Consider the following 23,273-nt stretch of genomic DNA (forward strand, 5'->3'; position numbering starts at 1 on the left):
CTGAACGCCCTGCACCTCAACCTCTTGTTGAGCATTAAAAAAGACATGCTTCCAGAACAAGAGGCCTTTGGACCGCCACTACCTGTAGGCCATGGTCAGCACCAAGACAAGTTTGGATGCCCCACCCTCTGACTTGACACTGAAACAGCAGTCAAAGCCTTCAGCCCGATAACCTTGGCACCTACCCGCCCATCAGTGCCAAGCCGACCAATATCCTCTACGGCTTTAACACCAAGTTGGACTTCGGCTCCAAAATAAAAGCTCAACTCCGATCCGAAAGTTTTGAGGTTGACTCCGAAAAAGGCCATTGAAACATCAGTGGAGCCTATTCTCCATAAATTGCGGGTGAAATTAAACACACATACAGATTCAGCCAAAGACTGGGCATATTCTGGCAAAGCCTCCCACTACATCACCATCTTCAAAAAGACAGTTTTTTCTTTTTTTACGAGGCTCTTGATTCCCCTGGTGACCAAATAGGAAGAAAATGGACAAAGACACCCGGTCCTTTGCTTCTTCCACCACCCTCACCACCTCTGCTGACCCATCCACTACCACCACCTCCACCAACACCACCAGACTTACCATCTTCACCACAGTCTGTTGAAGATTCTTTAGACACCTCCCCTCTGGGTTGCCCAGGTGACGATACAGGTTCACGTGATACCGGGGATGACAGTTTTGGGACACCACCATAAACTGAACCCTGGAACATCTATCATGTGATCCTTGAGGGGACACAAAACCAGATTTTTATCCTGCACGTCCATCATCTCCTGATGGTTCCACTACATATCAGGAACTAATGGCTAGGACTGCTACCTTCCATGTTATCCAGCTCCACAAGGAACTTCTAGAAGAGGATTTCATTTACAAAACACTGCCTTCTCCACAGAGGGGCACCAAATACCTACCAATGCTTAAAGGGGTGTTACCCCACACAGATTAAATTTTCAATTACCCAGTTAGGGTTAGAATAATCAAGCCCAGGGTTGAAAACAAATGTAAAGCCTCTCCTTCATTTTTATATATATCAGAGGACAGGTTCCACCAGACTTGCTGGTAATCACCAGTCCATGTATAAGGGCCAATTGACAAGCATCTGTGATGTTTCACCACCCGACAAGGAAAGTAAGCGCATTGACACAGAGGGGAAACTGGTAGTAGCCCAGTCTGCAAAACAATGGTATATCTCCAATTCAATGCATTTGCTTGCCAGGTATGACAGTGCTAACTGGGATGAAATGGAGGAGCTCTTCCAGCATCTCCCACATAAGCACAGGAAAAGGGGACAGGAACTTGTCATGGAGGGCAAACTTCGATCTAATACCTCGATATGTTGTGCCCTTGACTCTGCCGACACCACAGCAAGAGGCATTAATACCATCCTCCTGCTCCGGCAATACGCTTGGCTGCGTATTTTAGGGTTCAAGCCTGATGTTCAACAAAACATCCTAAATGTACCCTTTGACAAGGAACATGTTTTTTTGCCCCAGGTTGATGAGGCCCTTAAAAAACACACAGAAATGGCTAATTCCATGAGGGCCCTCCAAACACTTTTACCTAGGGGCTCCTTTCAGCGTTCTAGCTAATGTTGGGGTCTCAAGACCACCAATTCAAAAGCCTCCACTTCCTACCAGCATTGAAATGCTCCCCACTCCCCCTCCAAAGGCTAATATAGAGGCTCCTACAGGGGCAACAATGGCAAAGGTACCTTCCCACACAATGGAACTACCACCAATAAGCAATGACTTACTTCACTTTTCCCCTGGTCTTATAACACCTGTCAGGGGTTGCTTGCAAATTTTTCTACCCACATGGCAGACAATGACATCAGACCAGTGAGTATTGGACATTATCCAAAATGGTTACTGTCTGGAGCTCCTTACCACACCTCCCAACATACCGCCTCACACTCACCGGAACATCAAACATTACTCAAAAAGGAAGTCCAAACTTTTCTCCTAAATGGAGCTGTAGAACCCATCCCTCTTCAACACCAAGGTCAAGGAGTGTACTCCCTATTCTTCCTCATACCCCAAAAGGACGGTTCTCTACAGCCAATCCTAGATCTAAGGCCACTGAATGACTGTATACTGTCAGAGCACTTTCATATGCTCACTTAGCATGTGATTCCACTCCTTCAACAGGGTGACTTTATGACTACACTAGATCAAAAATATGCATATTTTCACATGCCAATACACCCATCTCATCGCAAATATCTCAGGTTTGTGATGGGCAGGAAACACTATCAATTCAAAGTCCTTCGATTCAGGTTGACTACTGCACCTTGGGTGTCCACCAAGTGTCTGGTGGTGGTGGCCTATCTATGCAGCCAAAAGATATAAGTTTTTCCATACCTGGACAATTGCCTTATAAAAGCCAATACTCTCCAACAGTGTCAACAGTACACTCAGATTTCAATAGACCAGCTTCACAGCTTGGGATTCACAATCAAAGTTCCAAATTCCCACCTACAACCTCTACAGATACACACAAACAGTGTTAGTGTTCCCCAATTCTGCAAGAGTTCAGAATTTTCAGACACTATTACCTAAGTTTCAATCAACTCAGCAGATAATCGTGAGGACAGGAATGCACATTCAAAGGATGATGGCCTCCTGTATTGCTATAGTATTCCCTGCACTGTTACAGAATATCTACAGGGAGTGCAGAATTATTAGGCAAGTTGTATTTTTGAGGATTAATTTTATTATTGAACAACAACCATGTTCTCAATGAACCCAAAAAACTCATTAATATCAAAGCTGAATATATTTGGAAGTAGTTTTTAGTTTGTTTTTAGTTTTAGCTATGTTAGGGGGATATCTGTGTGTGCAGGTGACTATTACTGTGCATAATTATTAGGCAACTTAACAAAAAAAAATATATACCCATTTCAATTATTTATTATTACCAGTGAAACCAATATAACATCTCAACATTCACAAATATACATTTCTGACATTCAAAAACAAATCAGTGACCAATATAGCCACCTTTCTTTGCAAGGACACTCAAAAGCCTGCCATCCATGGATTCTGTCAGTGTTTTGATCTGTTCACCATCAACATTGCGTGCAGCAGCAACCACAGCCTCCCAGACACTGTTCAGAGAGGTGTACTGTTTTCCCTCCTTGTAAATCTCACATTTGATGATGGACCACAGGTTCTCAATGGGGTTCAGATCAGGTGAACAAGGAGGCCATGTCATTAGATTTCCTTCTTTTATACCCTTTCTTGCCAGCCACGTTGTGGAGTACTTGGACGCGTGTGATGGAGCATTGTCCTGCATGAAAATCATGTTTTTCTTGAAGGATGCAGACTTCTTCCTGTACCACTGCTTGAAGAAGGTGTCTTCCAGGAACTGGCAGTAGGACTGGGAGTTGAGCTTGACTCCATCCTCAACCCGAAAAGGCCCCCCAAGCTCATCTTTGATGATACCAGCCCAAACCAGTACTCCACCTCCACCTTGCTGGCGTCTGAGTCGGACTGGAGCTCTCTGCCCTTTACCAATCCAGCCACGGGCCCATCCATCTGGCCCATCAAGACTCACTCTCATTTCATCAGTCCATAAAACCTTAGAAAAATCAGTCTTGAGATATTTCTTGGCCCAGTCTTGACGTTTCAGCTTGTGTGTCTTGTTCAGTGGTGGTCGTCTTTCAGCCTTTCTTACCTTGGCCATGTCTCTGAGTATTGCACACCTTGTGCTTTTGGGCACTCCAGTGATGTTGCAGCTCTGAAATATGGCCAAACTGGGGGCAAGTGGCATCGTGGCAGCTGCAAGCTTGACTTTTCTCAGTTCATGGGCAGTTATTTTGCGCCTTGGTTTTTCCACACGCTTCTTGCGACCCTGTTGACTATTTTGAATGAAACGCTTGATTGTTCGATGATCACGCTTCAGAAGCTTTGCAATTTTAAGAGTGCTGCATCCCTCTGCAAGATATCTCACTATTTTTGACTTTTCTGAGCCTGTCAAGTCCTTCTTTTGACCCATTTTGCCAAAGGAAAGGAAGTTGCCTAATAATTATGCACACCTGATATAGGGTGTTGATGTCATTAGACCACACCCCTTCTCATTACAGAGATGCACATCACCTAATATGCTTAATTGGTAGTAGGCTTTCGAGCCTATACAGCTTGGAGTAAGACAACATGCATAAAGAGGATGATGTGGTCAAAATACTCATTTGCCTAATAATTCTGCACTCCCTGTAGCTCGACAGTGGTCTCAGTCACTGGGCCATTTACAAGATCAAGTATTGATGGTCCGCCAAACTTATCACTGTCTGCAGTTGTGGAATACCAGCAACAAGTTAAAGAGCAACCTTTTTTCAACCCTGTTCCCCTCATAACTCCCACAATCGATGCATCACTTACGGGATGGGGAGCACACTTGAAGGACCTCACAATATAGGGCACATGAGACATCACACATCAGAGTCTCCATATCAACTTCCTCGAGCTTCAAGCTGTTCACCTAGCCTTGTAAGCTTTCCTTGCTCACCTCATTCACAAGGTTGTCTTATTCCAGACGTACAATATGACAGCAATCTACAAAAATGGGGGATACGGTCTCTACAACTATCACGTCAGTCACAGACTATTTGGAAATGGGCTTTACATCACAGCTTTCATCTTCTAGCAGAATATCTCTCAGGCACAGACAACAATTTTTCAGACTTGCTCAGCAGGATACAGCAACAAGTCCACAAATGGGAACTCCACCCTCAATTCCTCCTACCATACTTCCAGAGATGGGGGCTCCCTCACATAGACCTTTTCACAACTGCAGAATATGCAAAATGCCCAAACTTCACCTCCAGGTTCCCACGCCCACTATCCAAGGGCAACACACTATGTATGAGTTGGTCAGGGTTATTTGCCTACACTTTTCCTCCTCCTGCTCCCCTTCCATTTCTGGTTTGGAAGCTGAGGCAGACATCTCTCACAATGATCCTAGTAGCTCCCTCTTGGATTTGCCAGTCCACTATTGTAGTTCTCCACGAGAAGCTCTCTAACAGGCCGGACATTCTCACTCAGAACCATGTAGAGACCAGGCACCCAGATCCCAAAGCTCTCAAATTATGATCTGCCTCCTCACGTTATAGAGTTTGGTTACCTTAACTTACCACCTGAGTATATGACCATTCTGAAAGAAGCCCATAGGCCTACATCTAGAGCCTCTAACACAACAAAATGGAAAATATTTGTCTGCTACTGTCATTTAAAACACAACAACCCTTTCAAAGCCAGTGTACAAGACATTGGCCCTCATTGTGAGCCAGGCGGTGAGACATAAAGTGGCAGTAATACCACCAACAGGATGGTGGTAAGTACCGCCAAATTATGACCATGGCAGTGATAACTCCCATAGACAACCAATGTACCACACCAACCGCCAGAGCAGACACAACACTCACCACGGCGGTAGCTGGCAACAGCCAGATGGAAGACAAAGTACTGCCCACCATATTTTGAGCCTGCAATCCGCCACCTTTTCCGGGGTGGTACCAACGCCATCGAAAGCCTGGCGGAAATGCATCACAGAAGAGAAAGGACTCACAATCGGAGACACAGGGAAAAAACAACGCCCCCATGGAACCCAAACTGCAAGTTTTCCCGATGATCTTCTATGTAATGCTCCATCTGAAACACCAACTCTGATGAAGACGACGGCGGTGAGTACAGCCGCCTAGGACACAAGGGAGGGAGGGAGGAAAATTAGTGACACACACACGCACAACACATACCCGACACACACACAGACCATACACACAACCAGCTGCACCCGAAAAACGGCAGAATAATGCAAGGACAACAGGAATGGAAGAAAGTGATTGTAATTAAATCAACATCTAAATAACTAATTTGATTTGTCAATGAAACAGACATGTACACAAAGTGGCACTGCCCAGTCCAATGTTCAAAGGGCCCACATGGCCACAGGGCACAGTCTTAGGCCCAACTCGAATCCTGACCACATCCGGATAGTACTCTGCAGGGGCATCAGTTTGAAAACGGGCAGGCACCTCAGGGGGAGGGGTGGGCACCACAGCCGGATGCAGGAACAAGCCCACTGGTTCTGGATGGGGCAACATGCCCATTGCCCTGTCCTGGGGGAGTGCAAGGCCACAGTCTCTGGTGTGGGTGACTTGCCCACTGGTTCTGGAGAGGGCAACTCGTACAGCAGCTCCTGGATGGTGGCCTACATGGCATCCGCTGGCGGTGGCGGCTGCAGTGTGTTGGTGGATGGAGGTGCCTCCTGGGCAGCCTCTGCAGTTGCTGATGGCTGCAGTGTGGTGGCGGATGGAGGAGCCCCCTGGGCAGCCCCTGAACTTGCTGATGGCTGCAGTTCATCAGTAGGCAGTGGGGGCCCGTGACAGCTGGTGGTGGTGGAGGTGTCACCCTGACAGCCTCCGCTGGAGTAGAGGGCTTCGTCTCCTCCATTACATGGGGCGTGGATCCCTTACCCTTCCTGGCAGGGGTGGATGGGCTCTTCCCCTTCCTGTATGGAGGGGCAGGCTCCTTCCTCTTCTTGCCTGGTGGTGCACGCTCCTTCCCCTTCTTGCCTGGTGGTGCAGGCTCCTTCCCCTTCTTGCCTGGTGGTGCAGGCTCCTTTCCCTTCTTGCCAGGACATGCAGTCTCCTCCCCCTTCTTCGAAGGAGGTGTGGTATCCTTACCACCACGAGTAGGTGGTGCTACCACTGTCTCCGTGGACTGTTTGGCTGAGGTGCTGGGCTGGGTCTTGGGTACCCTGCTCATAAGGGCCGGATGGGGGTGGGGGGTGGGAAGAGGTCATGTTTGGAAAGGAAAAGCTTTTTAGGGATGTTGGGGCGGGAGGAGGGAGGAGTAATGGGAGTGGAGGTTCAGGGATTGGTTGCAGGAGGTGTAGGTCTGCTGGATTTGGGTGCAGGTGCATGGGCTGTATGCTGATTTGAGGTGGATGCTTGTTGGGTCTGTGAGTTCTTGCGTTTGTGTCCTTTGGTGGGGGACAGACAGGGTGGGAGAGGACAGAGGGGACGTGTGCATGGCTGTTGTGGAGGTGTCTGCCAGTGAGGTGTGTGTTCTGCTTGGTATGGTGATGCTGATAGTGGATGTTGATGTAGTGCATGCAGGTGTGAATGTGGACATGACTGGGAGGGAGTTGGAGGAGGAGGAGGGGTAGACAGTGGAGGCAGTGGATGTTGTGTCTGCAACCGTATGGTGTTTGCGTGAGTGCTTGTGGGATGAAATGTGGTGCTTGTGTTTGCCTGTGCCATTCTTGGGTGTTGTCTTGTGTGCATGCTTATCTGAACGTGTGCCTAGGATGGGTTGGGGTTGAAGAGAATGGGACTGGGAAGTGGAAGTTGGAGGGGGGACGGTAGAAACGGGGACAGTGGCTGCCATTATAGAGGAGGCCTGAGCCTGAATCAATCTCTGTTGGGCAGCCAATCCACTGTGAATGCCCTCCAGGAATGCATTGCATTGCTGCATCTGGGATGCCAGCCCCTGGATGGCATTCACAATGGTTGACTGCCATACAGAGATGGATCTCAGGAGGTCAATAGCCTCCTCACTCAGGGCAGCAGGGCTCACTGGGGCAGGCTGTGAGGTGCCTGGGGCGAAGGAGATGTCCACCTTCCTGGGTGAGCGGGCACGGCCAACTCTCTGAGGGGCTGCTGGGAGGGCAGTGCTGGTACGGGGTGGCAGCTGTACCTGCAGCTGGGATGGTCACAGAGGTGTCCGCCACCACAAGGGAGCTCCCATTGGAGGACGTATCTGAGTCTGTGTTGCCTACTCCAGTCTTCGCCGTGGTGCTCCCCTCACCCTCCAGCCCACTGGTTCCCTTGGCATCGGTGGACTCTGCCTGCTGGGTCCTGTGGGATGCAGCTCCCTCTGTCGCCGGTGCCCCTGCTCCTCCGTCAGATGATGCTAATGCACACAAGGACACATTGCGGACGCAGCTCCCTCTGTCGCCGGTGCCCCTGCTCCTCCGCCAGATGATGCTAATGCACACAAGGACAGATTGACAAAACAAGAAAGGGGGGGGGAGAGAGGCAAAGGATACATTGGGTCAAAGACTGCACCAACACCACAGTTGGCATACACATCACCGTCACACACAGGGAACAGGCTTAAGCACTATGCACTGCACTACCAGTGATATGGCTAGTCACTAAGGCAAGATGAGGAACACACACCGCCAACTGCAGAACTCCTGGGACCCACGATGCCCTGGCTGAAAAGGACTGCCAACAAGCTAGAATACCTGTATTTGCCATACATCCATTACCCTTGAGATGACCTACGCTGCAATGTCTGGCCTGGCCTTGGGGGCACCCACTAACACACATCCACCACCCGGATACAACCCCACCAGCCAAAATATGTATTGATACCCACTGTACTCACCTCCCTTGTGGCTGCTGGGATTTCCTCAAGCGCCCATCCAGCTCAGGGTAGGCCACCGCCAGTATGCTGACCATCAGGGGGGTCAGGTTCCGACGGACACCCCTTCCTCGTTGGGAGGCCATCCCCAGCTGGGCCTCCGCAGTCTTCCGTGCCCAGCGTCTCAGTTCCTCCCAGCGTTTCCGACAGTGGATGCTCCACCTGCCGTAGACCCACAGGGTCCTGACGTCCATGGTGATGGCACGCCATATTCCCTTCTTTTGATGGGTGCTGACCTGCAGAGGTAATACAGACAGTAGAACACCATTAAACAAACAGTCCATTCTGGCACACAAATGGCCCACCATACCAGTTTCCATCACCACTGGCACACACATAGCCCAGCGCACAACATGTACACCGTCTTAAGACATTTCCCCACCCCCACCCCTGATGACACAATGTTTGTACACACATCTCCATGCATCCTTCCCACGTGCATCGTGCCCAAAGTGTACTCACCTGTTGGTTTGGAGGCCCATTCAGCTGTCCTTACTAGGGTAGGGCCCCATCCACCGGTTGCTCCAACTCCTCCGAAGTGAAGGCTGGGGCCCTTTCCCCGGTCACATGGGCCATGGTAGGTTCCAGACACAGGTCACAGCAGCACACGCAGTGTAGATGTTCTCCTGTTGAAGGTCAGGAAACAAGTGAGGTATCAGTTAGAAAATGGCGGTCACGTCCGCGGCGGTGTACACAGTCACCCCTGGCGTAGATCCCCATTGGCCACTGTACTCCATAGAGCCCCATATTATCCAATGGTGAATTGCACAGTGGTGCAAGACCACTTTCCGCCACAACACCCGACATCGGCGGAGTTACCTCACTTCCACCTGTCCCTACATACAGGACAGGCGGCCGCCATTTCAGGGGGGTTGGGGGGGACATTACGACAATTACTGCATCACAGATTAGACTGGCACATACTTCGCCATTAACACTGTCCAAATACATAAGGGTACCATGTGGACTGCAGCTGTGGTTTTGTTGTTCCAATTGTGACAGCCTACTCACACTTTTGTCCCCTAGATACCTACCGCTGCGGATGAATAGGAGGTGAAGACATACCCCCGTGTACAGACCTCTGGTGGACTTAGCTACACTGGAAGACAGGGCCACAATCACAGAGCTGTGTGCCCAGCTGGAGCCTGACCTGATCTCATCTATCCGTCATCTGACTGGGATCCCCCCTCTTGTGCAAGTGCTATCAGTGCTCCATTTCCTGCCAACAGGTTCTTTCCAAGTGACAGTGGGCTTGGCAGCAGGAATGTCACAGCCAATGTTCTCAATCGTGCTGGCAAGAGTGTTGTCTGCCCTGATAAAACACATGTGCAGCTACATTTCTTTCCTCCAGGTGGAAGATTTGGCCACTGTGAAGGCCGGATTCTATGCAATGGGACATATCCCCAATATTATTGGGACGATTGACTGGGCACATATTGCGTTTGTCCTTCCCCCACACCACCCCTGCCAAAATGAACATGTGTACAGGAATCGTAAGAGTTTCCACTCACAGAATGTGCAGATTGTGTGCCTGGCGGACCAGTACATCTCCCCGTCAGTGCTAAGTATCCTGGGTCGGTGCAGGATGCCTTTGTCCTGAGGAATAGCAGCATCTATAAGGTGATGGCCCAACTACAGATGCACAGAGTGTGGCTAATAGGTTAGCTGTGGTCCCCACCCAGTGTATTTTAGTGCATGCCTCTGGTGTTGACTCCATAGGATTGTGTGTGGCTAAAGGTTGTCCCTCAATACCTGCAGGTGACTCTGGCTACCCAAACCTATTGTGGCTGCTGACTCCTCTGAGAAATGCCAGGACAAGGGCTGAAGAACGGTATAATGAGGCACATGGGTGAACCAGACGGATCATCAAGAGGACCTTCAGCCTCCTGAAGGCCAGGTTCAGGTGCTTCCATCTGACAGGTGGATCACTGTGATACTCACCCGAGAAGGTCTGCATATATTAGTGGCATACTGCATGTTGCACAACCTGGCCTTCAGATGCCATGTACCCTTTCTGCAGGAGGAGGAGACAGGAGATGCCCCTGTGGCAGCAGTAGACTCTGATGACAGTGAGGATGAATAGGCTGAGGATGAGGACAACAGAACATCAGTTATCCGTCAGTACTTCCAATGAGACACAGGTGAGACAGTGCAACTTCACATTTCTATGACTATTTGTGTATTCTGTGTGGCTGTTACGACACACAGGTGAGTCAGTGCAACTTAACATTTCTATGATTATTGGTGTATTCTGTGTGGCTCTGGCATGATGGCATTAACCTTTTACCACTTCTTACTGTCACCTATGGTTTGTCATTTTACAGATGTTGGTGCTATGACTGTTAACTGATGTGCTGACTACAGCCAGCTACAGGTCATTATTGCTATGCTCTCACAATGTACAGCTCATTTGCAATGGATGTAACTGTTTCCATAAATACACATTTTCAACGCATGACATACAAGTAGTCGAGTTGTGTTCAAGGGTGTTTATTGTAGTGCTAAGAAATTTAGAGGAAGGAGCAATGGACTGGGGTGATGATGGACGAAAGTCCAGGGTATTGTTCCAGTCTGTTTGTAGCACAGGTCCAGTGTCCACGGGGCCATAGGAAGGGGGGCAACAGCAGTACAAGGTGGACAAGGTGACTGTGTGGGACACAAGGGGGACAATCAGGAGAGTCTCATTTCCTGACGGTGGTCTTGGCAAGTGTTTCTGGCTTCTGTCTGGGTCGCAGGGAACGTTTGCGGGGTGGTTCAAATTCTGCAGGGGGAGGGGTGCTGGTGGCCTGTGGTGGGGCCTCCTGCCCACTAGTGGCAGCAGAGGTGGAGGGCTGGTCAATGGACTGGCTAGTGGTAGGGGCCCACTGTTGTGCTGTTGCTTCCCTCATGATGTTGGCCAGGTCTGCTAGCACCTCTGCTATGGAGATCAGGGTGGTGTTAATGGCCTGCAAATCCTCCCTGATCCCCTGATACTGTCCCTCCTGCAGCCGCCAGTTCTCCTGCACGTTGTCAAGGATCTGGCCCATCGTGTCCTGGGAATGTTGGTAGGCTCCCAGGATCTCGGAGAGTGCCTCCTGGAGAGTCTGTTCCCTGGTCCTGTCCTCCCTCTGGCGCACAGCAGACCTCCCAGTGTCCCTGTTGGCCTGTCCCCTGAACGGTGTGTCCGCTGCCACTGACCACAGGTCCCTGATTGTCTTGGGGGTGAGGTGTGCACTGGGGTCCCTGTACAGGTGGGCACACTGCTAATTGACGTTTCCTGGGGACAGAGGTGTCAGTACGCTGGGTGGATGCTGTGGTGTTGGATACTGAGAGGGGGGGCTTTGTGGTGGTCTGTGAGTGGGCTTGGGTAACCAGTGGTCCCTGGTGGGCCAGGTAGGTCATCCAGATCCTGAAGTCCAGAGTTACTGTCATCACTGGGGGCATCTTCTGTTGGGGGAACTGGATAGTCGTGGCACCTCTTCTCCACTGACATTGGGTGGGGAACCTGTGGGGATGCAAGTGACGTATTATGCTTCATGTGTATGACATATTGTACATCCCTGGATTCCCCTATAAATTTCTGTTGCCCTGTCACCTTTGCTTGTGTATGGTGATGTATAGTGGGATTGTTAGTTTCCCTGGGCTGGGAGGGCTGTCCATGCATTAGTATTGCATGCAGGGCTGGGTGCTGGGGTTAGTCATATGTGTAGGTGCAGTGTGTGGGACGGAGTGGAGTGATGGGAGTGAGGGTGAGGGGGTGTGATGGCATGCAGGTATTGGGGGGTGATAAGTGTTAAATGTTGACTTACCAGTGTCCAGTCCTCCGGCTACTCCAGCGAGTCCCTCAGGATGCAGTATTGCCAAGACTTGCTCCTCCCATGCTGTGAGCTGCGGGGGAGGAGGTTGGGGTCCACTGCCAGTCCTCCGTATGGCGAGCTGGTGCCTTGCTGCTATGGAACGTACCATCCCCCGTAGGTCGTTCCACCTCTTCGTGATGTCATCCCTTGTTCTTGGATGCTGTCCCACGACGTTCACCCTGTCCACGATTCTCCGCCATAGCTCCATCTTCCTTGCAATGGATATTTACTGTACCAAACAGCTGTGGCTCTACCCTGACAATTTCCTCGCCCATGACCCTTAACTCCTCCGCAGTGAAACAGGGGTGCCTTTGTGGTGACATGGGTATTGTGTGGTGTTTGTTGGTGAGAGTGTTGAGTAATGTGGTGGGGTGTGTAATGTGGGGTGTATGAGGGATGTATGGGTGTAAGTGGTGTGTGTCTAGTTGTCTGTGGTCTTGGTGTCAATGATTTGTAATCGTAAAGGGTTGTGGGTAATGTGGTTTTGTGTCATAGTGGTGTGGGTGTGGTGTGTGTGTGTGTGTATGGGTGTCAGGTGTGTGTTTTTTGTATTGGCCAATGTGGTGGTGGTTTTGTATGTGGGTGTCCATTCAGAGCACTGTGGTATGTACCGCCAATGATTTACCGCCGTTAAATGTACGCTGTGGTGATTTGTGGGTCATAGTGTGGTGGGCGTTGTTCTGTTGGCGTAACGGTATGGGTGTTGGGGCCGTCACTTTTGCACTGACCTTTGGGCTGGCAGATTTTTGTATGTGACAGTATTCTGTCAGATGGGTGTGTGTGTCATAATATGGCGAACTGATATTCGCCATAGCAGCGGTATGTTGGTGCCCGTCATCGTGGTGGTAGGCGGCATTTACCACCAATGTCATAATAAGGGCCATTGTCTGTTACTTGCTTCATCTACAAAAAGTTTGGCTAGCTTTCACATATATAAGGTTACATCTTGTTGCAATGGCTGCCTATCTTTAAATTGGCAAGATATCTCCGTATTCAAAATACCTGTCTTCAAAGCCTTCATGGAAGGGTTCAAAAGAGTTATTCACCTGCGGGTACTACCTGCACCCTCATGGAATTTTAATATTGTTCTTATTCGCTTTGTGGACGCTCCTTTTGAACTAATGCATACATACCCCCTTCAATTCCTTTCTTGGAAAGGAACTTTTTTAGTCCCTATCACCTCACTTAGGCATGTTAGTGAGCTCCAGGCTTTAACTTTGGAAGAACCTTTCTTCCAATTACACAGGGATAGCATGGTCCTCCGCACCAATCCTAAATTTCTCCCTAAGGTCTTTTCTCACTTTCAATGAATCAGCCAATTGAGGTACAAGTGTTTTTCTCACAACCAAATTCAGTTGCGGAAAGGGCTGTCCACACATTAGATGTAAAAAGGGCCCTTATGTGCTATGTTAATAGAACTAAAATGTTCAGAACAACAAAGGAACTGTTTGTTCATTTTTCACCTCCCCATAAAGGGAAACCTATAGCCAAATCAAGGAAAGCCATATGGATAGTTAAGAGCATTCAGACATGCTACCAAAAGAACATTATCCACACATCCTAGAGCATACTCTACTAGGAAGGAAGGAGTATCCATGGCTTCTCTAGGAAACATCCCAATAGCTGACATATGTAAGGCAGCTACCAAAAATGATAGGGAGCTAGAGGGACAGAAAGGTTTGTCTTACTACCAATAAGTAACCACACACTGGTAGCCAGACAGTTTGCTGCAAAAATAATACTTTGCGGGAAAAAATAACCCTCTACAAAGTGAAGAAATCACTTTTTTTCCTATATAACCTACACCCACCAGCGTTTCCCATTGGTGGCATGCTTCATCATTGGGTCCATCATGTCCTCTTGCGGATCAGGGCGTGCTGTGACATAAAAATTACGTGGGAGCACTTATAGATGAATAAAACTGATGTAGAATGATGACAATAGTGGCGGGGATTCTACTTATGTGGAAAAGAAAACCTTAAAAATACCTGCCTAGTACATAAACTATTGTTTATTCTAACCCCTAATTGGTATGGCTAAAAACAGAGAGAAGGAAGGATGGATAACTATGAACCTACCTTCCTAAAGGTCCAAATGTTTCAAGCAATGCCCTTGGCTTTTCATCAGGACTAAGGTCCTACCTCCTTGATACCACTCATGTAGTGCTGTTAGGGTTAATTACACTCTACATACTACATACAGGTAAATGATTATATCTACTTGGTATTCCCTGCTTTGTAATCTGCAAAATATAATCATCAGAGGGTTAGTCTGCCATAGATAAGGCAGAGAACAATGCATGTATTTATAAATAATTACAAATATGTGCTGTTTACACACGTGCAGAACACCACCGCTTCGTGTCCCAACTAATGCATGCCAATGATAGTAGTGAGCACGTCTAATAAAATCAGTGTACCCTTTGGCACACAGCACATACAACATAAAAATAAGCATAAAACACACACATTATTTAGGCAAATACTTTGCTTCATGGGTCCGCTGGTGGTAAGGCAGCTACATGTTCAACACCAAATACCTTCAAAAAACATTGTGTGGATGCTTTATTACTCCAGCAAGCCAATGTAGGTCAGGCAGTGCTACAATACACTTTCACAAACAACTGCAAGACCCACAGATTAGCCACCGCTGTTGAAGCATGTAAGGCATGTGTATCTATAGCTAAGCTTTTGAAGGGGACTGCTTTACAGTCTATGCAGTGTATGTAAAGCATGTCTATCTTCAGCCGCACATGCCTTGAACAGAAAATGTTACTTCCCCTGTAAGCATCTGTTTGTGGCATGTAGTGCTGTAGATTCACACGTGCCCATTCACCTCCCTCGACACCTGTGGCCGTTGCAGTCTGTTCTCACATTTTTCACATGGACATCTTATTACTTTCACTTACTCTGCACTCCATTCTCAGCCACCTGAGGGAAAACAACCTAACAATGGAGTCTATGCCTATGCGCAGTATCACCCTGAAGGAGGAGTCATTCTACCTTGTGATTTGAAAGACTTCTTTTAAGAGAAACAACCTGCACATATCCAGATCCAACACTAGATGGCAGGAGTATGCAGAGCATGAAAATCTAATGCACTACATGCCACAAACAGTAGCTTACAGGGTAAGTAACATTTTCCTTATTTTTGTCTCTGTACCTATGTGAATCCTACCATGAGATTCATCGGACATTAAAAGAGGACATAGCCTTAACTTTTATGCCAGCTTGGGGGACTCTATTCATCTTTGAAGCATTGGAAGAGTGTGATCTTCAGAGCACTGGCCAGATTTAATTCGCATCAGCTATAAAACGTCATCACTCACTTAATTTACCACCCCAATTACCAAGCAACCTTGAAAGAACAACAGGGACTTTATCATATTATACAATTGTTTTATAAATATATAATGTAGTTATCTTTTCTCCATGTCTGGTAAGGCATGAGGATGTTAAAAAATAAACAAAGTTGTGTTTGAATACTTCCCTGTCTAGTATAGTCTTTGGTGCTCCTCAGTGCGTTCATTGGAGGCAGTCATCATCCACGCAGACTTGCAATAAGGCCTTTGGTTCATCCTTATCTTTTCAGATCCATTTGTTATAAATTTTGACCTTTGCCAATCAATATAATGTAATCAGTATAATATAATCAATGTATTACAATGTACCTTACTTAACTTGACTGCCATCATGAGTGCTGTCACTCAATTTCTCAGAATGTCTGTACACTCTGCCCCTTTCCAGTTCTGATGTGACATTCTCCTTAGAATGTTCCTCAATTTCCCATCTCACCTCCTATTTTGACTGATGCCATGGACTTTTTGTGATAGCTCCCACATTGACCATTCACCTCGCTATGGAACCGTATTACCAGCTCCCTTTGAGATCTCCCAGCGCGACCCTTCTGCTCTCCATATTGTTACTACTTAGAGCCTGATGTCCAAAAATGATAGTCGCAAAACATGGTTGCAAATTTCACACCGACTTTTTATAAATGCAGTCTGGTTTTGTGAACCAACCTAGGTACAAATAGGTCAGTTCACAAAATACCAAATTGCAGGGGGTTGCAGAAACACCTGCATAATTAATATTCATGAGACTGGCCACATGCTCATAAAGGGGTATTGGCATGCAAGGGACAGCAGACCCCAAATCTTGTGATTGCTTTTCAACACAGAAAAGGTTAAAAAAAAAAAAAAAAAAAAAAAGCAGGGAGTCCCTTAGAGATGCCGGCACAGCTTTAAAAAGGCAAAAAGTTACCAGTGTTGGAAAACGTCAGTGAGAGCAGGCAGTGGTCTCCTAGATTGCTGACACTCTACATTACAAGCCAACTTCGTAGTTGGCAACAGATCAGTGGTTTGAAACTGGAATTCAGTAGCAAACCTTTGACACATACCATACTGACTCACAATTTGTAAGGAAAGCCTTCATGTGTTCCCCCAAATGCCTATTCGGTATGGGGGTCTAAAGATTTCCGAACCACAAAATGGGGTTCGTACATCAGAAAACATGATGTAGTGGCCACACCACTGTAGCACGGGGTTTGAGACCCCTAAATCATTTTGTACATCAGGCTCTTACCTCCTTAGACTCTACCTCATCCCCGATTTAACTCCCACCCCAAACCGCTTACTCAGAATGAGTGCCTCCACCCTGCCCTCGTGGCGACTTGTGCGCCTCTCACTGGCCCCATCGTCTCCCCAACCTTTCTTAGAAGGTCTTCCCTCTATTTTCACCCTCGTTTGAGTCTCTTTACTGCAGTGACGTGCTCTCTTAGAATGTGAGCCGCCTCCCATATCGTCAGGGACACTATTGATCCCCTATGGACTGCCCATCCTGCGCTCTGTCACTTGCTTCATTAGAATGTCTGCCTCCACCGTGCCCTGAAGAACACGGATTCTCATCCTGACCGCTGTCACCTGCTTCCTTATAGTGTGGATTCTTCCGGAGAGCGAACACACGAGCCATGTATGAGGCCAAGGGTCAAAAGGCTGAGGTGATCCGGCCGTCTGAAAGCAAAGGGCTAATGGAGGACTAGTAACTGTGGGCAGCATCTGACTGCCCCCTCCTCTGGGTAATGAAAGTGGTGTTTTGGGACTGTTTCACACTTCTTCTTTACCAGTCTCTTGCACTCTCTTGGGAGAGGTCGCTGCTCTTTTGCATCTATGGACTCTCTCAGGGTTCACTCTGAAACCAAATATATCTCTGTGATCCTCTGTGCTTTGATAAGGTCTATGTAATATTAACACCTCCCATCTTAACATTTAATTAAAGCCTCTCTCTGACTTCCTTGCTTCTACTTGCTTTCCACCTAATTAAAGCCTCTCTCTGACTTCCTTGCTTCTACTTGCTTTCCACCTTTGTCCTTCTTACTGCATCTGTTTCGCACTGTCTTTTCCTCTCCTTTTCTCTTTCATTTCTCCTTCTCTCTCTCTCTCTCTCTCTCTCTCTCTCTCTCTCTCTCTCTCTCTCTCTCTCTCTCTCGTTTTCTCTTTCTTGGTGTCGCCCTTTTCACTCCTTTTTTATATGAATATATTGCATGTTAGATTATTGCTATTGCAGACATTTTATTGGTTTGGAAACCCACAAGGTGTGGGAATATTGTCACATTCGAGAATTATTTTCCATAATTCACGAGGATAACATCATAGCCGTCAACCAACAGGTAGCACTAACTTTTTTTTGTCACATGCAATATAAAAGCTACTTAACAACTAACTTTTATATTTTAATATTGTGCCTCTTAATTGTGGTGACATATACCAAAGCTCTGTCTATATCTGTGATTTATGATCTCACCACAGAACATAGAGCAGTATCATGCACTACACATGGCACAGTCCTTTATCCCTATTTATATCTCTGAAGTCCCTGTTGGTTTTTAGATACCTTCGTGTTCACCTTCACTATTCCCTATGGTTTCGTTATCACTCCTCGTCATCGGTCTACCCTCTCCTTCGAGTGATTCCTTCACCTCCTTTCATCCTCTCGTTATTGTTGTCTCTAAGGCAACGCCTTCCATCACCTCCCTATGTGCCCAATTCCTCCACTTTTTGTTTCATAAACTAATGTTTGTTTTTTATCCCCAACCCTCCCTCTTCTCTACAGTGTGGGTTCTTCAAGCGAGCGAGTTACTACCGCATCATGCCAAAGTACAACGCGGTGCGGATCCGGCAAGAGGAGCGATACAAACTTAAGGATGACTTTACTCCTCGCAAGCCCCAGAAGTACTGGGTAACAAACTGGCAAGAGACAGAGAGGTATTACTGATGGCTCAGAGCTAGCCCTTTGAACTTGACTCGATGCCTTTTGGGCGCTCTGAACCACGTCAGGTGCCCGTGGGACCATTCTCAGCACTGATTACCAAATACAGAATTCTGAGGGATGTTATTTGCACCTGAAAACCTGGCTGCAGCTCTTCAGGTCTTTCAGAATCAGCCTTGGTACTTGACGTCACTCTCGCCTTTCTTGAACACCACGCACCTCTGTTTTTGGATCTGGCCTCTGTGTTGGGGATTCCTAAAGCGCCTCCACAGTGACCTTCAGATACTGACTGCTGTAGCAGCTGTGGATTATGCGTACTGCCATGTGAACCAAGACTTTCTCTACAGCTCATTTACAAAGGGGCTAGTTTCCTATGTGGCCTGTGTCAAACCGTATCTGTTAATCTACCCTAGGTACTTTTACAGACAATGGAAGTGTGTTGTTCTAAAATACGCCAAGAACATACGCACAAGAAGGGCATTGTGAAAATGTCTGACTGAAATATGATGAACATCACAGAACTCTTAGTGCCAAAATAGTTTGATACATTGTATCAAGAAAGGAGTTAATCTAATACACTGAGCCGGACTGACATTAGTCTAGAAATGTGGACCAAACATATACACCATTCAGGACTAGGACACAATAACTATAGAATACACTGGACAGAAAAAACAGATGGCGTGGTATACTGAGAGGATCTGTTTAGACTCAGATAACATTGGTTAGGGATGTGCTCAGTCTAATAACTCGATAAGGACCATAGCAATTGTGGAAGTGAAAAGAACTGGGGTTAACCGGATACATTTGACTGGACTGGGGAACAGGCCAATACACTGGGAAAGAGTGAGAGTAGTCTAATAAACCTAACGTGGGACCCCTTTGGCCTAATATTCTGGCTAGACTTCCGGTTGATGTGGTGCACATAAAGTTAAGTGAAACTAGAGTAATATTTGAAGGGCTTCAGTAATTCCATGCACTGAGATTGGTCCAGAGCACAGGATGAGATTGGAATGACTGATGCATGAAAAGGTCCTAACTTTTATATTGATTAGGCCTAAGATTGTTTTTATGAGATAATTAAGGCTTATTGTGTTAATTTGACTCCAGCAATGAATGAGCATTATTTGAACCACTGGTAAGGATTGATGTCGGCCATTAAAACTAGACAGGATAGATGTTGGTCTGACACACTAGGCAGAGTGCAGTCACAAACACTAGACTAAACCGCAGTTGGTCACAAACACTGGACAGGACTGGTACTCCGTCTGAAACACTGGACATGACAGGTTGATCACAAACACTGAACAGGTCTGAGGTCTGTGGCAAAGAATGGGTGTGAATGATGTCAGTGCAATGTATAGGTTAGGGGGCGGGTTGTTCTGAATCACTGGATGGGATTAGGTTAATGCTAGGCATTGGGTTGGAATGAGCTTTAAGTGAGTTGTGAATGAGTGTGATGCTACATTTGGGATATTAGTGAGGTCAATGCGAAGTGTGAGATGGGGCCGCTTCACTCACTGAACGGGACTGACGTTGCTGCATATCAAATTATGCTCTTGCTGTATGTATATAGTGCTTCTCAAGTTCTTAATATGTTAATAAAACCCAACTCTTATGTTTTTAAACCAGTGTTTTATTTTCTGTATTATCCAATTTCTACCAGTCTGAAGATTGTGGCACAGCTGAGCAGGTATCAAAGATCTGCTTTTCATTAGCAGCAGTACATCTGTAGCTCTCCCAGTTCTGATGCACGTGAAAAGCTTTCAAGAAAGCACCATTTTGAACCTTCGGAGAGTGATCAGCGTGTGAGCACCGGGTTTCTCCCCATACTCCAAGCACCTCGTCCAAGGCACACTTCCAAAGGCATGCGCACCTCTGGGTTCACCAAAGTCTCCTGTAAAATCACACAGACCCTGCAAAGAAGATGAGCTCTATGACATAGCTGTGGAACCTCCAGACCCAACTCCCCAGAGGATACAACCTCATTATACCGGGCGTTCCAATACCATAAAGTGGACCTCCATGTAGTTCAGGAGGAGGACCACTTTGTAGTGAAGACCCTCTTGAGTGCATTATCTGTTTCTTACCCATGTTAAATGCTAAAACCAGCTACAGAGCCCTCTAAGGACTCAGTCAAATCCAGGGTAGTGCAGAAGTACAAGGCCTCATCTTCTGATCCACCATTCATCAGCAGACATGATGGACCAGGCTTCTTAGTCATCCTCTATCCATGTAAGAGTGAAAACCTTTAGGGGATGGGGGACAACCTGACATGGAGAGCAGCATCCAGGAGGGTAGCCACTGGGAGAGCTAATTACTGGAACATTTCCACTTCAGTTGGCCTACCAGTAATATATGCTAGAGCCCATTAAGATCAAGTGCATTTGTTGGTTCAATGCCTGAATACAGACAAAAGGGAGAGTAATTGGTGACAGAGTAAGACCAACTTTAACACAACTACACCTTGCGTCGTAGAGGCAGCATACACTGTAGCAGAAGGAGTGAATGCAAGTATCTCCATTTACCGACATGCATGGCTTCAGATCATGGGGTTTAAAACTAAGGGCCAACAACACCTACCTAATTTTGCCCTTGATGGAGAACATTTGTTCGGTCCAGAGGACAACCAAATGTTAGAGAAACTTAAAAAGGATACTGATACAGCCAAGGCCACAGGGCTTTTCAAACCACCAGTCAAAGTGGGTCCTTTCGCAGGTGGAAACACTGCAGGTTCTAAGGCCACCTCGCCAGATGCAGCCTCTTACGAAAGCCAACAACAGCAACCCTATCAGCCTTACACTTCTAGAGGTTATTCACAAGTTAAGTATAGAGGTAACAGCTACAAATGAAGCGAAAAAGGGGGTTTTGGTAATGGAGACTCATCACCACAAACCATTCACTCCCTATAACTTCTACCCAACCACAACACCTTTTGGGGAGAAAATCTACTACTTACACCTTCTAGAGAAAGTAGAACCCCTAATGCAAAAAGCAGCCATTGAACGTGCCCCCCTCACAACACCAGGGGAAATGAGTTCACTCCCTGTTCGTTCTCATACCCAAAAAAGATGCTTTCTCAACTAATACATAGTGTCAGGACGTCATAGCTCTCCTGCAGCAAGAAGTCATCATGGTAGCACTAGACCTGAAAGATGCATATTTCCACATCCCCATCCATGACGTTACCTGCACTTTGTGATAAGTGGTCAGCATTACCAATTCAAGGTATTACCATTCTGCGCAACCACTGCTCAAGGGTCTACCACATGTTTAGCAGTGGCCGCACCACATTTAAGATGAGGGGACATTCACGTTTTCCTCTATCTGGACGATTGGCTGATCAAGAGCTCAAGTGGGAAGCACTTTCTTGCCTGTATGCTAAAAACCATTATATCTCTGCTATACACCCTAGGCTTTACCAGCAAGATCACCAAGTCACATCTCTTCCCTCTGCATATTCAACCCTTTCAAGGGTCAAGTCTCAGTTCAGTGACAGGAAAAGCCTGCTCCCAAAAACAGAGACATGGCTTTCTAAAAGCTTGTCCCTCTTTTTCAGCCAAATCTTCATCTACCAGTCAGAACAGTTATGCACCCTACGGGCATGAGGGCCTCCTATATTGCCATAGTACCCAATGCCAGGCTGCACATGCTTCTGCTTCAACAGTGTCTTGCAGCACAATGGTCCCAAGCAGAGGGTCAGATGGAATATCTAGACTGTTAAAGGCCAATGTTTCTCGCTCTCTGCAGTGGTGGAAAAACAACAATCTGTTGCAGGGCTGGCTTTTTAGAGACCCTTTACTGCAGATCATCATCATAACCATGGACACCAACACAGGTAGGAGGGTAAGCACATCTCAAACTCTCAGTAGTGCAAGCGTTGTTGACCATGCAACAGCAGGGTTACCACATCAGTTACTTGGCCTAGCACTCCAACTAGCCGGTAAAGCCTCCCTCTCTCATATACAAGCTAAGGTATTACTAGTCCAGAGGGACAACATGACAGCAATGCATACCTACAGACGTAAGACAGCACAAATGCTCTCTGCCTTTCCCTTCTAGCTCAGACAATCTGGATTTGGCCCCTTAATCACTGCAACCACTTGATAGCGGAGTACCTTGCGAGGGTGGACAACAACCTAGAAGGCCTATTCAGCAGGGAAAATCAAGAAGTAACCAAGTGTGAACTCAGCCCCCAAATACTAAAAGTAACTTCAAAACTTGGGAAATGCCACAGATAGAATGGTTCATCACCCCAGAAAAAGCAAAATGGCCAACCTTGCCTCCAGGTTCCCACTCTCACAGTCCATGTGCAGTGCACTATTCACAAACTAGTCAGAAATATTTACTTAAGCTTTTCCACCTCTCCCACTCCTGCTACTAATGGTGCAGAAGATTCGGCAAAGGTCCCAGACACTCATCCTTGTAGATCCCACCTAGACCAGACAGCCCTGGTGCTCCAGTCTGCTTGAAATGTCTATCAGTCCCCACAAGAAGCCCTCAAACAGAGCAGATCTTCTTACCAAAAAACAGGGGCGGGTCAGACATTCAGACCCCAACCAGCTCAACCTAGCGATCTGGCACATGAGGTCCTAGAGTTCAGCTACCTATGGTTCCACAGGAGAGCATGGACATCCTCAAAGAAGCATGCATACCAACTATTACAGCTTGCTCTGCAGCTTGCTAAAGCAGATAGATCTAGTGGAGCCTACTGTTGAGGACATCATATGCTATCTCTT

At 47.2% G+C, this 23,273-nt stretch overlaps 1 protein-coding gene across 1 annotated transcript in view; it reads left to right on the forward strand.

Moving 5' to 3' along the window:
* The window catches only part of ITGA3 (integrin subunit alpha 3), a 243,795-nt gene extending 223,633 nt beyond the window's left edge, over positions 1–20,162 (forward strand). Inside the window, exons 25-26 of the mRNA XM_069237816.1 lie at positions 17,204–17,344; positions 18,379–20,162. Coding sequence (XP_069093917.1) covers positions 17,204–17,308 — 105 coding nt within the window. The 3' untranslated portion in view covers positions 17,309–17,344; positions 18,379–20,162. The remainder of the gene's footprint in view (positions 1–17,203; positions 17,345–18,378) is intronic.
* Positions 20,163–23,273: the final 3,111 nt, after the last annotated feature.

The sequence above is a fragment of the Pleurodeles waltl genome, chromosome 6 (genome assembly GCF_031143425.1).
Source record: "Pleurodeles waltl isolate 20211129_DDA chromosome 6, aPleWal1.hap1.20221129, whole genome shotgun sequence".
In the NCBI taxonomy this organism is placed as follows: Eukaryota; Metazoa; Chordata; class Amphibia; order Caudata; family Salamandridae; genus Pleurodeles; species Pleurodeles waltl.